General features: G+C 40.3%; 1 protein-coding gene across 5 annotated transcripts in view; it reads left to right on the top strand.

The window, feature by feature from the left end:
• The window catches only part of Cntn1 (contactin 1), a 291,216-nt gene that overhangs the window by 211,372 nt on the left and 64,390 nt on the right, over nt 1-15,454 (top strand). For all 5 annotated transcript variants that reach the window (XM_021183311.3, XM_029469977.2, XM_085831994.1 and 2 more), the window contains one exon: nt 8,704-8,824. In XM_021183311.3, coding sequence (XP_021038970.1) covers nt 8,704-8,824 — 121 coding nt within the window. The remainder of the gene's footprint in view (nt 1-8,703; nt 8,825-15,454) is intronic.

Here is a 15,454-nt window from a genome sequence, read left to right as displayed (position 1 = left end):
ATGCGCAGAGGAACTATGTCAGTAGGAAGAAGGGGCACACGAGAGGTGCAGGACTCAGATGGAAGGGTAGTGGGGATATAAGCAAAGTACAATGATATATATATATATACATATATATATATATATGATATATGTATATGTATGTATAGAATATAGCAAAATCCTTATTCAACATTTTAAAATGATAGAAAAGCAACAACAACAACAAATGAAAATATGCTGGTCTGGTAAATAGGACTTACATCTCAGCACTCAGGGTACTTAGTCAAAAGAATCTTAGATTCTTAAGCTGGAAGCCAGCCTGGGCTACATACTGAGTCCCTGTCTCAAGAAACAAAACAAACAAAAAAACAAAAAAACAGCAAAAATGAGGGGTGTGGACATTAATGTCAAAATCAGCTATTAATGTACACAAGTGATTGAGCCAACTCAGTGTGATATTTCAGAATTTTTATTCCATGTAAGATCTGTACTGATGTTTATAAATTATAATAGCATGATGCTTTAGATTATCCGGTTGCCTTCAAATTACTTGTCTAGGGTTTCTTCTTTAAGTTTAGTAAGCGTTCCTTTAAACAGACAGGGACATTTGTGGCATAGATGCACGGCCACCACTCCCTCCGTGTTAATGTATATGCCTCTGCAGGTTCACCAGGATGTCCGTTATTTGCAATTTACTGAGACTAGCTGTAACCATAAAACCAATCATAAACCTGCCAATTAGGTTTCTAAGCCAGAGTACACCTAAAAATTTACATAATAGACAGAAAACATTTATGATTCACCTAACATAGACTTGCCCATTATTAGTGAAAGCAGAATCACAATCTTTATCAATTTAATAATTCTTCTTTACATATTAGACTTTTTTTTTGAAAGACGCGTCTCACCATTTTTATTGATTTTAAGGGAAACAGTCAGATAAACAGACATGCTACTTAAAAGGAGAAACAAAGTTTGGAATTCATTTAATCCTTTGGTCTCATAAATTGAATGATTTCAGAGCTACCATCTCGAAAGATGACAAGAGGGACTTATAAAGTATATTTAGTAGCTTCGGAGAAGACTGCATAAATAGATTTGGGGGCATAAATTACCCTAATTAAGGTGAAACTTCACATTTAGAGCCTAGGTACATTCTTTAATATAATAATTACCCTATGTTATTTGACATAAATACTCACTGTAAGAAAAAATAGGGAAAAAGAATAAATGGGCAACAGATATAGAAGAGGGGCAGAGGAGACATTTTGCAGTGCAAATGTATCTGAAAGTCTATAAAAGCTTAAGGGCTTAAAAAAGAAGGAAATATCCACTTCTGTGCTTGCTAGGCCCCAGCATAGCCTCACAAGAGACAGCTATATCTGGACGCCAGGGCCAAGAAGTGGGAGTGGGTGGGTAGGGGAGGGGGGGAGGGTATGGGGGACTTTGGGGATAGCATTGGGAATGTAAATGAAGAAAATACCTAATTAAAACAAAATAAATGATAGATATGTACATTAAAAAAAAAGAAGGGAATAAAGAAGTGGTTGAGCTGGGCAGTGGTGGCGCACGCCTTTAATCCCAGCACTTGGGAGGCAGAGGCAGGCGGATTTCTGAGTTCGAGGCCAGCCTGGTCTACAGAGTGAGTTCCAGGACAGCCAGGGCTACACAGAGAAACCCTGTCTCAACAAACAAACAAACAAAAAACCAAAACAAAATGAAAACCACAAACAAACAAACAAAAAAGAAGTGGTTGGTGTGCTAAAGGCGAAAGGTGAGTTGGGGTAGAGATGTGGAGTGAGTCCTCGGACTACGCCTGCTCTCTCTGCAAATGACAGCCACAGAGGTTCAGAAAGTAGCTGGCCCCGGCTGGCCCCGGCTGGCCCCGGCTGGCCCCGGCTGGCCCCGGCTGGCCCCGGCTGGCCCCGGCTGGCCCCGGCTGGCCCCGGCTGGCCCACTAAGGAGTACTTGCTGGCTGTGGGCCCTATGTTGGGATTCGTCAACTTGGGTTACTCTCAGCTAACAGATAAGCCAAACCATGAGCCACACCTGAATCAAGTTACCACGTGTTCATTATTAGCATGTGAAAGAAAGACAGATGAGTTGAATTCTTTAAAAGAATATATAACCTCAAGATAAGAATGGATATTGTAAAATAGGCGATCAAAGGAATTATCTCCTGAACCTACAAAAGTCCAGGAAAGATTTCATGGTGTGTTTCTTTTCTAACAACAACAAACAACAAATCAGAGCTCAAATACACTACTAAATGACACTTAAGTGACGGCATCAAAAATGTTTAAACAGTCTTTCAGAGGCAATTCTTGTGTCTAGCCCTGGCTTTTGTATTTGTTGGAACGAGCGTTTTCCACGTGAAGCTTAGAGGGTAAAAATGTACTAACAGAGGGCACATCTGTGGTTCGGGGGGTGGTGTGGGCACAGGTGGCTGTGATGGTTGCTCAAAATTGCAGAGGCAAGAATTTCTCTTTGTCTATGTCACTTACATGACTTGTCATTTTTCTTGATTCTTGATGGCATTTCATACAGGGATAGCATTGGTTGGTTTGCAACCATCTGCTGCCCCTGTGCTATCCACTAAGGCAACTGAAAGTCTGGAAAAGATGTATGCAAACTCAAAATAACATTTAAAAAATAATCAGAGACTCCCAGGGTTTAAAATTCTCCAACTGCCATTATCATGTTTTGGTAATCATTACTGCCAACAGTTACTTGTCATCACTAAAAATAATGTAGATATAAACTTTAATCTTTATTACTTGAGTTTTCATTTCCAATTTAGTTGAAGAAAATAAATATATCACTTAAAATTCAAGCCTGCTTTGATTTCAGCCTGCTGTTTCCAGTTTTGACCACTAAGTGGCAGGCTTGCACAAGGTTTCAAGATTCATAGCCTGGTCTAACTTAAGCAGAAACCTTTATGAAATGGAACAAATGCATCTCTTCATAATTACCGATGCCCGGTGAGATGATGGGCAGTACTAAATTTCACTATAGTTCTTTTCTCAGCAGAGTCCATGGAAGAATGTAACACAGCTTTACTCTGCACGTCTTTTTTTTTTTTTAATTAGATATTTTCTTTATATACATTTCAAATGCTATCCCAAAAGTTCCCTATACCCTCCCACTGCCCTGCTCCCCTACCCACCCACTCCCACTTCTTGGCCCTGGCTTTCCCCTGTACTGAGGCCTATAAAGTTTGCAATACCAAGGGGCCTCTCTTCCCAGTGATGGCCAACTAGGCCATCTTCTGCTGCATACACAGCTAGAGACAAGAGCTCCGGGGTACTGGTTAGTTCATATTGTTGTTCCACCTATAGGGTTGCAGACCCCTTCAGCTCTTTGGGTGCTTTCTCTAGCTTCTCCATTGGGGGCCCTGTGTCCCATCCAATAGATGACTGTGAGCATCCACTTCTGTGTTTTACTGTGCATTTCTTTTAAGCATTTATGTTATCAATGAAGCAAAACAAAGGACTAATAACACTGTTCTTTTATTAATGGTCCTACTATACATAACATTTGTTATTTATTTCCTCATTTACTTATTGAAAACTCACTGAACATTATGCTTTGTGTAATAATGGCTAGCAAGCGTTTCATTTGTGCTTTAACAAAATTCATGTACAGATAAAATGTTAACAAATTAGCAGTTTAATACAATAATTGATCAAAGCCATCTATCTGCATTATTTTGTTCTGCTAAGGTTTGGTGGCAAATAATTATGTGTTTGCTGTGTCCAGTTATAAAATTACTACTACTCGTATTTTGCAATTTAACTTACTCTCAGAGAGTAAACATACCACTAAAATTAATTTTAATTATAATTTATGTCAGTCAAACACTTCTTTTTTTAGAAAGAACTTGATATTATCTACACACACACACATAAACATATATGTATATATGTATTCATAAAGATTCTAAGTATTTATATATGTTTCATTTTATCCTTCAACTCATGGTGGCAAATGACGGGCAAAGTATTTTTTTAATTGCTACATAATTTTATAAAATTCTATTTTGTGTGTGTATGTATGTGTGCATGTATGCGTATGAGTGTGGGAATACACACGTTCTGGCACACATATGTAGCTCAGAAGAGAGCATTCAAGAGTTACGCTTTTATGGCAGGGTCTCTTTTTGTTTTCTCTGGTGCACTGCATTCTACAGACTCGCTGGCCACCGAGCCTCTGTTCAGTTCTTTGTCTGCCGTATCACTGAAAGAGTACTTAATGCCCACCACTGCATCTGGCTTTTTATATGGGTCCTTGGGGACAAACTAGGGTCATCAGGTTTGAGTGGCTGCCTTTACTCACTGAATCAACTCCCTGGCCCACACTGGCCTAATTTTGACAACTACCACCAATCATTTCCCTTCCCCTGTTCGACAGAATACCCATCATCACAGTAGCTATCTTGATTAAGCACATGGACGCTGTGTGCATCCTTCTGATTTCTTTACCACAGTGTTGAAAGTTCATCTAGCAAGAAGTCACTACAGGTTTGCTAATAATTCAGAGAAGCCATCTGAGTTCCTCGGTAGCTCTGTCCTTCGTCACCTGTCACCTGACACTGGGTTATTTTTCACCTTTAATTCTGTGACCCCTGCTCTGTAAGCATCATCTTTCCACCTTAAAAAAAAAAAAAAAAAAAAAAAAGCTATTGTATTCGGTTTCCAAAACCAATTTTTTTCTTTACAACACTTCTATGAGGATAATGAAATGCTTAAGCAGTGCTTGATAAAGTACAGAGTAACTCTTCTTGACTACTTTTGATAAATTTTATAATAGAGAAATTGTGTCCTGCTAAAAGTCTATACATCGTTGTTTTTGTTTTGTTTTTGGTTTTTTGGGTTTTTTTGTTTGGTTGGGTTTTTTGGTTTTTCGAAACAGGGTTTCTCTGTGTAGCCCTAACTGTCCTGGAACCCACTCTGTAGACCAGGCTGGCCGCGAACTCAGAAATCCACCTGCCTCTGCCTCCCCAGTGCTGGGATTAAAGGCATGTGCCACCACACCCGGCATATCGTTGTTTTTTTATTCCTACTGTCTGTTAACAGATCTCATTTTTTCCCCCTTCAACTCTAAAATAAATCTACCAGGGTTCAGAGATTTGGTGTATTGTTCCTTATTCAAACCGCTTAGCGAAGACCTCAAACAAAAGTCTCATATGTTTTCTTTAAAAATGGGCCAATTGGTCAAAAATGAATTCATCGGTCAGCAGACTATATTGTGTCACCATCTCCAGGGAACCCTGAACAATCTCTTTAGCAATTACAGCTTCCCTTATGTACCTGAGGTTTTAAACATTTGATGACACGCCTTACTTAGTGTTTTAATATTCAAAAATTCTGACTCGGCTAATCAAAATGATGCGTTATTGAAATCAATATCAATCTAAATAGATAATATATTAGAGAACTAGTGAAGGTTGTATGTGTGAAAATATAGTTTTTGAGATTCAAGGTGCCATTGTCAAGAGCCCTTTAAGGTGCCAAGTGGTGCCTGACACTTACGATGTCAGTATTCTCAGTGTGCAGAGGTAGACAGAGGGACACTAGACAGAAAGGGGGACAGCAGGCACTAAGAAACCATGAGATGAGAGATAGATACAGTGAAAAGTTCATGGCGTGACCATCAGCCGGTGTGTATGATTTTGCCACTTCGACGTGTTTTTAACGTAAAAAGGAAAGCCACTTAATATAATGAAGGAAGGAAGGAAGCTAGATTCGGTTATCAAATATAAAAAAGATTGCCTCGGAATTGGTTACAAATTGTATCTTTCATGGGCTTCCAGCTCAGAGTGTGTGTGTGTGTGTGTGCGCGCGCGCGCGCGTGCGCGTGCGCATGCCTGGAAAGCCTTTCAGCAGCCCCAGAAGCATCCCACAGCTCCTACTGAACTCCTGCTGTGAGAAGAGCCAGTGGCTGCTGAGGCTGCCCCTGATGTGCCAGCTGCTATTAGAGAAGCCATGGAGTGCAGTTTGCATGGGAGGCTGCCTCCAGTGCTGCTGCTAGGGGAGCCTGTGGATGCTGTTAGCATGGGGGGAGACTGCCAATGATGTTTTTGCTGTAGCTGTTATCTAGCAAGTCTTACTTCATGTATTGCAAACTTTCTTTCTTCTCCCTTCAATTTGAAAGGAACAAAGCAAGTTTGTGTCCTCCCACCTACTTGTTTGCTTCTTCTTTATGAGTCAGTTTGTTCTCACAATTTAGTAATATTTTAACTTTTATTTAACGCCATCAGTTTTTGGCAGCCAGTGTACGAGGGAGGAGAAAGCAAGGATTGGGCCATTTTAGGTTGAATAGTCTTTTGACTTAAACTGGGGCTACTTCGAAAGTGGTCAACCGCATATACGCGCTGGATATCCCCTGAACTTTGCCATCACAGTTTCCAGGATGTGATTCAACTCTCTGCATCTGAAGGGAAGAATTTTGTGATTTAGCCAAGCTGTGGCTTTTAGTGAAAATAAGTGAACATTCGTATCTCATTTGTGGCTAGAATGTGCTGAGGTTCATGGTCTCCAGTTGCTTGGTAAGCGTTCTGCCAACCACCGAGAACCACAGCTTCTCCTGAGGATGGAAAGCCTTAGCTGCCTTTGTAAAAAAAATGTCAAAAAGCATTTCATATATACGCACTCTCCGAGAAAGGATGCGTGTACGTTTTCCCTGCTGCAGAGTTTCAGCGTCCTGCCTTCACCAGATATTCGGCCACAGGGCTGCCTGTTAATGTTCTTCAAATTCCTGTGCAATCCTACTCAGGCTCTAATATTTAAAACAGAGCTGGTTCTAACTTGGCTTAAATTAAAGCTTCTACGGAGTATGGGGGTATAAAAGTGATCGAAGTATTGTATGAAATTCCCCCCAAATTTAATAGATTATTAATAGTATTATTATTATTATTTTGAAAGATGTAGAAGAACCTTTTCAAAGATCTAGTGGATATGACTTTGGCAGCTAGTTTAGGACATAAAACAATTCATGGTTTTTTATTTTAATTACTTGTGATGATATGAAGAGAGCGTGATCACAATTCCCAGCAGGGTTAAATAAATGTCCGTCTGAGTGGTCGTGTTTCTCACACAGGGGATTAAGAACAGAGGACAGCTTCTCATTAAAGAGAAAGATTAGCACTCACTGCTCACCAAGACTGAGAAATGCCCAGGGCTGTCTGCTGTGCCCTTTATATGGACATAGTAGTACTCTATTCCAAGCAATAAACCAATCTGGCCAGACTTTGTAACTCTGACTCGCCACCTCGTCAGCCAAGTAAAGACTACAAAGCCAGAGGTTTGAAGATGAGCGCAGCAGAGAACGCAGCGTGTAATAGAACTTATGGCCAAATAGAACATTCACTCCACATGTGCTCACTAGACCCCAAAACTTTAAAAAGAGATAACCCAATGTTTCACATAAACAATGCTTACACGTGAGCCTCAGCCCAGGCCACGGATCACGTAGAATGAAACTAAATGTGTCTGATTAGAACGGGGACGCAACTATTTGTTTCTCCTAGGAAAATCAAAGATCCATTAAAAACTTGAACTTCCCAAATTTCTCTGCTAAGAATGTATTTTGTAGGTAACGGGAAAGAGCTGTGGCAAGCTCTCGCTTGCATTAAAACGGGGTGACCCCATGCAGCATGCTTGGGTACAGTGTGCACACAATGAGACCTTGCTAGGAAGCTTCTGCCAGGAAAGAATGGGATGAAATGAATTGTCTGTTTCTATGCATGACACAATAGATATTCATTAAATATTGTGTATTCTTAGAAATAGACATCGTATCTTATTGCCACTAGCGTTCATATATATATATATATATATATATATATATATATATATACATATATATATATATACTCACACACAAATCTGAATTAACAGTTCAAATCTTTGCAAATCTGAATTAACAGTTCTCAGCCATGAAACATTTGTTTACTCACATTGACAGTGCTCAGATTTTTCAAACACTAATGTTTTTCTTTAGAAGAAGCAAGTGACGTATAGATTGCATGGGTTCTATTTAGGGATATGAATGCATATATGCATATGTATGCAATAACAATTAGTGAGAAAACAAAGAGACTGTGGGTTGGAAGGAGAGTGCAGAGGGGTACATGAGAGGAAAAAGGAGGGGGAATGTTACATTTATATTATAACCTCAATAATAAAATATAGAAATGGTACCAATAAACTAGCTCCAACCTGGGCTTTCCGGCAGTGTTGTTCTCTGACAGAATGCCAAAGACAGCAGGGTCAAGAAGGCCTGGAGTTCAGTTTCTTTAGTTTTTGGTTGGAAAGCTAAGGCTTAAGCAGAAATGGGACAAAAACCTGCCCTTAGCAGATCTATCACAGATGCCGCCACTTCCTCCGCCTCCTCTTCTTTGTTCTCTTTTATTATTAATTAATTAGTTATTCTATTTATTTACATCCAAAATATTGCCCCCTCCCAGATCCCCCTTGCAGAGATTTCCCCCATCCCCTCTCCCTTTCGCCTCTGAGAAGGGGGTGCTCCCCCAGTATCGCCCCCTTCCTAAGATGTCACATCTCTACAGGATTAGGTGCACCCTCTCCCACTGAGGCCAGGAAAGGCAGTCCTCTGCTTCCAGACACTTCTTAATGGGAGAAAGCCTTGTATCTCCATATCCTTAATGCTGTGCGGTTAATGGAAGTACCCTGACTGAACAGTTGCTCGTTTTGTTCGTAGCTGGACGCCAATGGGGAACTGCTCATCCGAAATGCGCAGCTGAAACACGCAGGCCGGTACACGTGCACGGCGCAGACAATCGTGGACAATTCCTCGGCTTCCGCTGACCTTGTCGTTCGAGGTAAGAGTTGCCAACGCGTCGACTGAAAAGAAACCCAAAGGTATTTGACGTGTGTGATTTGACCAGTTTTCTGGTGACTCTGGATACCCGCAATTTTCTTCTGTTTAACGTTCAGTTCCATCCTCTGCAGATACGTTTTTTGGCTTCTTCCCCACAGCTCGGGATGGCTTAAGCCAGACAAGTAGTAAAAGCACAAATTCTCTCTGTGTCACTGACTGTGTGTCTTTTCGTCTTACTAACTGTGTTTAAAGCTAACCATTCACCAAGCATTTCCTTCTAGCGCTTTTCACTGTGTGGTACAATACCTAAGAAGAATAAAATTAAAAGGTTCTTGTACTGCTTAGTTTATTGTACAATAACCTTCTTAGTTTACCTGGGGGGCGGGGGGAGGTGTTGGGCATTATGTCCCGTAACCACAAATTTGGTTGTTTGTCCTGATTGTCTTAGAGTTAGAATGTGAGTCCATGGGTTACTGTGTGGCTGCTCATTAGTCGTTTCTACTACTGCATTTGCTGGCCTAGGTGATGTAATTGAGAACGTGATGGGTTATGTGCCTATGGTCAATGTAGTCTCTTTGTCCTCCTGCTGCAGAGCAGGATGGCTTGAAAAGACAGATATCTGCAGCTATTCAGTCACAGACTTCACAGCCTGTGTACAGAAGACTTTCCTCATAGCTCAATTCCAAAGATATTTGTGGACTGGCTGCAGACTCCTCATGATAATGTCTTTGTATTTCTTGTAACTGACTCCACATACCCAGCAGCTCACTAAATACCGTAGTAATCCCAGATGGATCCTTTACTGTTCCCTCTAAACCATTTGTTGTCTGAACTTTACCTTCCTCCAAGGCCTGCTCAAGTATTAAACAGTTTAGGATTTCTCTGCCTGTCCACACGTGAGCTCCTCTCTGAGCCATGAAGATGTCTATACCTTCCAGTCAACCTGTGCTTAGCTGAGTTATTGTCTACAATAAAACTCATAGGCATTTTGACTAATATTTTGTAAGTTACATGAGCCTTTGAAAATTTTATGCCTCCTTTTTTATCTTAACATGCTGTATTTTTTTTAATTTTGTACTTCTTATTTTTTAACATTTAGACATTATTTAGGTGTCCATTTTTATGACAATTTTTTGAAAACGAGACAAATACGTGGTAAATAAAATATGTAGGGATTGTTAGACTCATTGTCTTTTCCAGATCCACATAAAAGTGATTCCCCCTGTCTTGCTCCCTACCTGGATTCCCCTCTAGAAGAATGAAAACACAGAGCAGACCCTGCCCAACATGAGACAATGCTGAAAACCCCTCAGTCCCCTGAAGCAAGGGTCTGGGTGAAATCTCTTGATCCAAATGAACCTGTTCACTAATTCTACAGACCATCTAGTTCAGATAAATAAAGAACACCACACGTCCACGCAGTCCTAATTTAGACGCTCTTCATGTGGGTTTGCCTTTCCCATTTAGAGTAATATTGTTATTTGAGACACTTAAGACTATCAGAGAAAGAAACAAATTTCCTTTCCTTACTACCAAGACACTAGCTACAAGATCATTTTCAGCAGAACACTAAATAAGGATGTGATTAAAATCACTTACATATTAAAAGAATCAGAATCAATGTTACCCAAGGGTTCCTGTCACAAGGTGTGGATACCAGTGTCCTTGCAATCAGGAGCAGCTCATTATCGTAATGTGTCACACACACAGTGGAAGGTGTTTTATGTACACATGCTTAGTAATTAATAATCATCCATTCTGTATGGTTTTTAAATACCCAAAGCTAATAAAAAAGAAGAGGCTATAATATGTAATATATGGACGTTTGAAACAGAAACCCTTTTCCATAGCAATTTTTGGTTCTAGGAAAAAATGTGCCTAGCAAGAGTCTGGCAAGTGCCCTTGGGAGATGCATGGTGCAGAACATAGGGTTCTGACAGTGACTGGATGCCACCTGGGGAAATGAATGGTACCGGTCACTCCATGAAAGCTGCTAAGTCACAGTCATTCCAGTAAGAGAAGGCTGGTATTGTTCATACCAGGAAGTAGACAAAGTTCTTCAGAGCTATGTGCATCACAGGGTACACACCAAACACCTTTCTAAATGTCCCATCTATGTCAGTCAGCGAATGGAGGGATAAACAGTTCTCTGCATTGTGTCTGATCATGTTGATGATATTACTACTCATGCACCCATCCAATTGTACACTACTGCTTCTATGGATGGCGGCTATAAACATGAATAATAGCTTGTGAGATTTAAGAGGGAGCAATTGCAAGTCATAGTCAGATAGGCAGCATGGGAAACACAGCTGCGGTGCCATTAGCCATAATGAATATTGTGAGGAGGAAGCCCTCTTCTCTGAGAAGAACCATAGAAGTGTTGATAATGCAAAGATTAGTATGTGAACCATTGTTCTATTAGTTTGTGTCAGAAGACTGGAAAAAAAACTATCCATGCATAAGTAAGAATATGGATTTTTTTTCCTCTCTCCCTTCCTTTACCCACCTCACCCATGTGTGTTCGTGCATGCGTGGGTGCGTGTGTGTGTGTGTGTGTGTGTGTGTGTGTGTGTGTGTGTGTGTAAATCCCAGAGTACAACCTACAACCTGAGATATTCTTTGTCAGGATCTGTCTACCTTGCCTTTTGAGACAGTGTTTTTCACTAACATGGGACTCACAACTTAGGCTATGCTGGTTGGTCAAGGAGTCCCAAGGATGTATCTGCCTCTGTCTCCTCATCTCTGAAATTTTAACTGTGTTTTGGTACTCCTGGACTTGGGAATTAAATTCAGTCTTCGTGCTTGTTCAGCAAGTACTTTACAAAGCAGGCTCTCTCTATAGCTCAAGGATGTGGATTATTTTAACCCGTATTGCCTCGAATGGAAGGACACGAATGCAGAGCAAAGAATGCTGGTGCTCCACAGCTTGTGTGCATTTGTGTGTGTGTGTGTGCATGCATGCGTGAGTGCATGCATTTGTGTGTACTGGCAATTACAATGAGATAGTGGATATATGCATGAAGGTTCATGAAGGACTGTGTATCAAATAATAGAACATGCCTTGCCTTTTATTTTTACTTTAAATTAATTTTAGAATTAAATTTAAATACCTTTATATAAGTCTGTTTCTCATTGCCATATCACAGTTCCTGGGCTAGGAAAGTGTACGAAGAAAGGAGGTTTATATAGATCATAGTTCAGGAGATTGCAAGCATGACAGTGTCACTGGCTCAGCTCTCCTGAACAGTCAAAGATACACAAAACATGGAAACACACACACACACACACAGCATCTCACTCATAAGCATGCATAGCCGACTGATATCCCAGCAAATGGAAAGCAACACCCTCAAGGACTTAATACCTTACACTAAGCCCTATTGTGTAAAGGTTCTACCACAGAAAATCAGGCTTTCCATACATAAAGCATCAGCAACCCACGGAGACTATATCCCAAACCATAGCAGCCTCTGAGCAAACAACACAGGCGAATGTGGCATTGGAACTATTTCATGGAACAACCTGCTCAGAGAAAACTGCCCTGCTCCATGTCGGTTAGGCCTGAGGGACAAGGAAAACAGCAGTACTCTTGACTGACAGCTCATCAAAATAGCACCAGTATTTAGGCATGGAACATCGTATTTTATAAAAGCAGAGCTCCTATAAAAACTACAGCACTTGAATGTATTTAAACACCCAGGTCTGTTTAAATTTGCTGGAGGAAGAGACTAGAAAATCATTGTACAAAATCTGCTCCACGGACCCTGCACAAGCTGGAAATCACAGCTCATAAAGACCTATAGTTTTTACTCTATCAAAATTGCCTTTTCTATCAGTACTGTCTGTCTGTATTGGAAATGTCACTGCTAAGGTTTCTATGGGATAACAATGATCTCCGCAAGTGGCTTCGTGCTTCAAATAGTATGGGGACTTGGAACTTCAAGCTGTAGATAAAGTCTGACAGCAAGAAAAGATTACTCTCTCTAAGACAGAGAACCTTCTACTCAGCTCCCTCATGATCACAACAAAGTGATAAGCAAAATGAAATTATGTAAAAATAGACACACCAAGTAACCAAGGAAGCATGTGATGAGAAGAGAGACAAGAGGAAGGAATGAAAAATAAAACAACTCAAGCCCAGAGCTTACAGTATAGTGATTAAAGCAGAATTAAAATAATCATGTATTCAGAATCAAAATGGATCTAAACTATTAACTATAAAAATTCAGTAGTTACTGGGGCTGGAGAGGTGGCTCAGCAGAGAAAGAGCATTGACTGCTCTTCCAGAGGTCCTGAGTTCAATTCCCAGCAACCACATGGTGGCTCACAACCATCTGTAATGGGATCCGATGCCCTCTTCTGGTGTGTCTGAAGTCAGCTACAGTGTACTCACATATAAACAAATTAATCTCTTTTTAAAATGTAATAGTTAGGAAGAAGAGGAAACTCCTTTAAATGTGAAAACAAAATTGTAGAAAATAAAAACCCAATAGATGATTGAAAGCATCTCAATATGTGACAGATGCAGGGGTGGATTAGAAAGCTGGGGGCCACATCTGATAAAATCGTATTTCAGCAGAGAGAATCAAAAGTGAGTCATTAAAAGGAGATACAGACATTGAATATGCAGCAGACGCTGTGGTATGTGTCTCTGGGCTTGGCTACTTGGGGACCTGAAGCAGGAGGATGACTTTAACTTTAAGGAATTTAATACCAGCCTTTCAAATATTGCTAGACCAAAAATCAAAAATTTAGAAAAGGCATTGAGGATATAGTGGGAAATTTTTATTTTTTTCAATGGAATTCACATGGGAAAAATTTAAACAAAAGAGGAGAAAAACATATTCCAAGATATGATATGGACAAGTTTCGGGAGGTCAAGAACAAGCAAGATCCTTTAAGAATTAAAAATACCCAAAAATGTAAAGACAAATAAAACACCATAAAACCATAAAAAATCAATTAAATGCAGGGTTATACAAGTAATACCAGCATATATATATATATATATATATATATATATATATATAAACAAAAACAAAAGATGCCAATATAAAGAATCTTTTTTTACAAAAATATAGTACTACATGACCAGTAGGTTGTTTAATAGCAGTAATAGCAAGAAGACTGGGGATGCTGGTTTACAAGATGGCCTCCAGTGACCCTTGTTTCCTGGCTGATCAACCTGAATGTAACCTCTGTCATGTTTGCTTACCCTGTGAGTCAGCAGAAGTGGCGTTTCAGGCTCAGTAGTAAATGACACCCACACATTGCTGCAGCTGCTCTGCTTCCCGTGTGGGGGCTGAAAGCTTCCATATCAGAAGCAGATGTCAGCTGCCTCTTGGAGAAGTCCACAGAGAGGGAGGAAATACGCTTCCCAGGCCCCTGTGCTGATTGACTAGTAATCAAAGTGAGACATGTAAGACATATGACGGTTGCTGTCATCTTGATTCAACTACCAAGAGAAACTGGTCCAGGATCATTCAGCTCTGACAACCAAGAATGATTTGTCTACCAACACTATCAGCGATAGGAATGCTTCGTGTCTTTAAGCCACTGGACTTTGGAATAATTTGTTCTACATCAGTAGAGGGCTAGTACAGTAATGGAGAAGAAAAATAACCATCTACTGTGTACTTATTTACACAAAGAAAAAAAATCTATGTCAAGACAAGTAGAAACAGTTCATTGCCTATGAAACCAAACGACCCATTCTGAAGCTGGACCAAAGATGTAAACAGGCACCTGGCTGATGAGAACTTAGAGAAATTATAAGTAGGCACGTGAAAAGTGTCTCACGTGGTAAGCCATGATGGAAACACAAATTGGAAAGCCAGTGAAATATCACTGCAGACTCATTAAAATGGTGACAACTGAAAAATGATGCGAAGACTTAATTATTCGCATCGTTCTGCAGTTAACTGTCAATCAAGCAGCTATGCAGAAGACAGTGACTCAGAGAATATGGATGTACTCGCCACATGATCTGGCCACTACATTAAAGGTGCTTATCCCGTAGACAAAAAAAAAAGTATGCATATAAAATATGCATATATTAGGAGAAAATCAGCAGCATCAATAAACATGTAGATACATCAAAATATGCATACAAATGGTTGTACCATGTTCATTTATAACACTAAGACCTGGAAACAAACTAAATAACCTTCAGTAGTTGAACGGTTAAAGAAATGCTATGTGAGAGGATTCAACTTTAGACGTGTGACTGGAGTCACCCTAAAGGACTTGTATTGATCATTTAGCAGCCTTAAAATGAACATACTAATGCTTTCAAGAGGCAGGTAACTGAGGGTGGCGGGTGGCCCTGGTTTTGCGGGTGCCACCCCAGTGGTCTTAGGGCCAAGCTGTTCCATGTTTTGACAGGGGGAGTGGTCACCTGAGCACACAGGAGGGGAAACTGAACAGAGTAAAACAAGTGTCCTGAGAAGCACACAGACCACGTGAGACCACACCCTCTGAGTGAGGCCCAGGGCTTGTGTCAGTGTCTGTTTTGAGTTGTGACGTTGTACGTTAGTTTTATGAACTGTCAACCTGGTGGGAGAGTGAAGGATGTACCACTTTCCTATTTTTTCATAGTTTCTTGTCAATCTATTTTTTAATATTTTTT

The sequence above is a fragment of the Mus caroli genome, unplaced genomic scaffold, assembly GCF_978045245.1.
Source record: "Mus caroli unplaced genomic scaffold, Mus_caroli_1 scaffold_16, whole genome shotgun sequence".
In the NCBI taxonomy this organism is placed as follows: Eukaryota; Metazoa; Chordata; class Mammalia; order Rodentia; family Muridae; genus Mus; species Mus caroli.
Note: the sequence above shows the minus strand (reverse complement) of the source record. Positions and strands in the feature narration are given on the sequence as shown.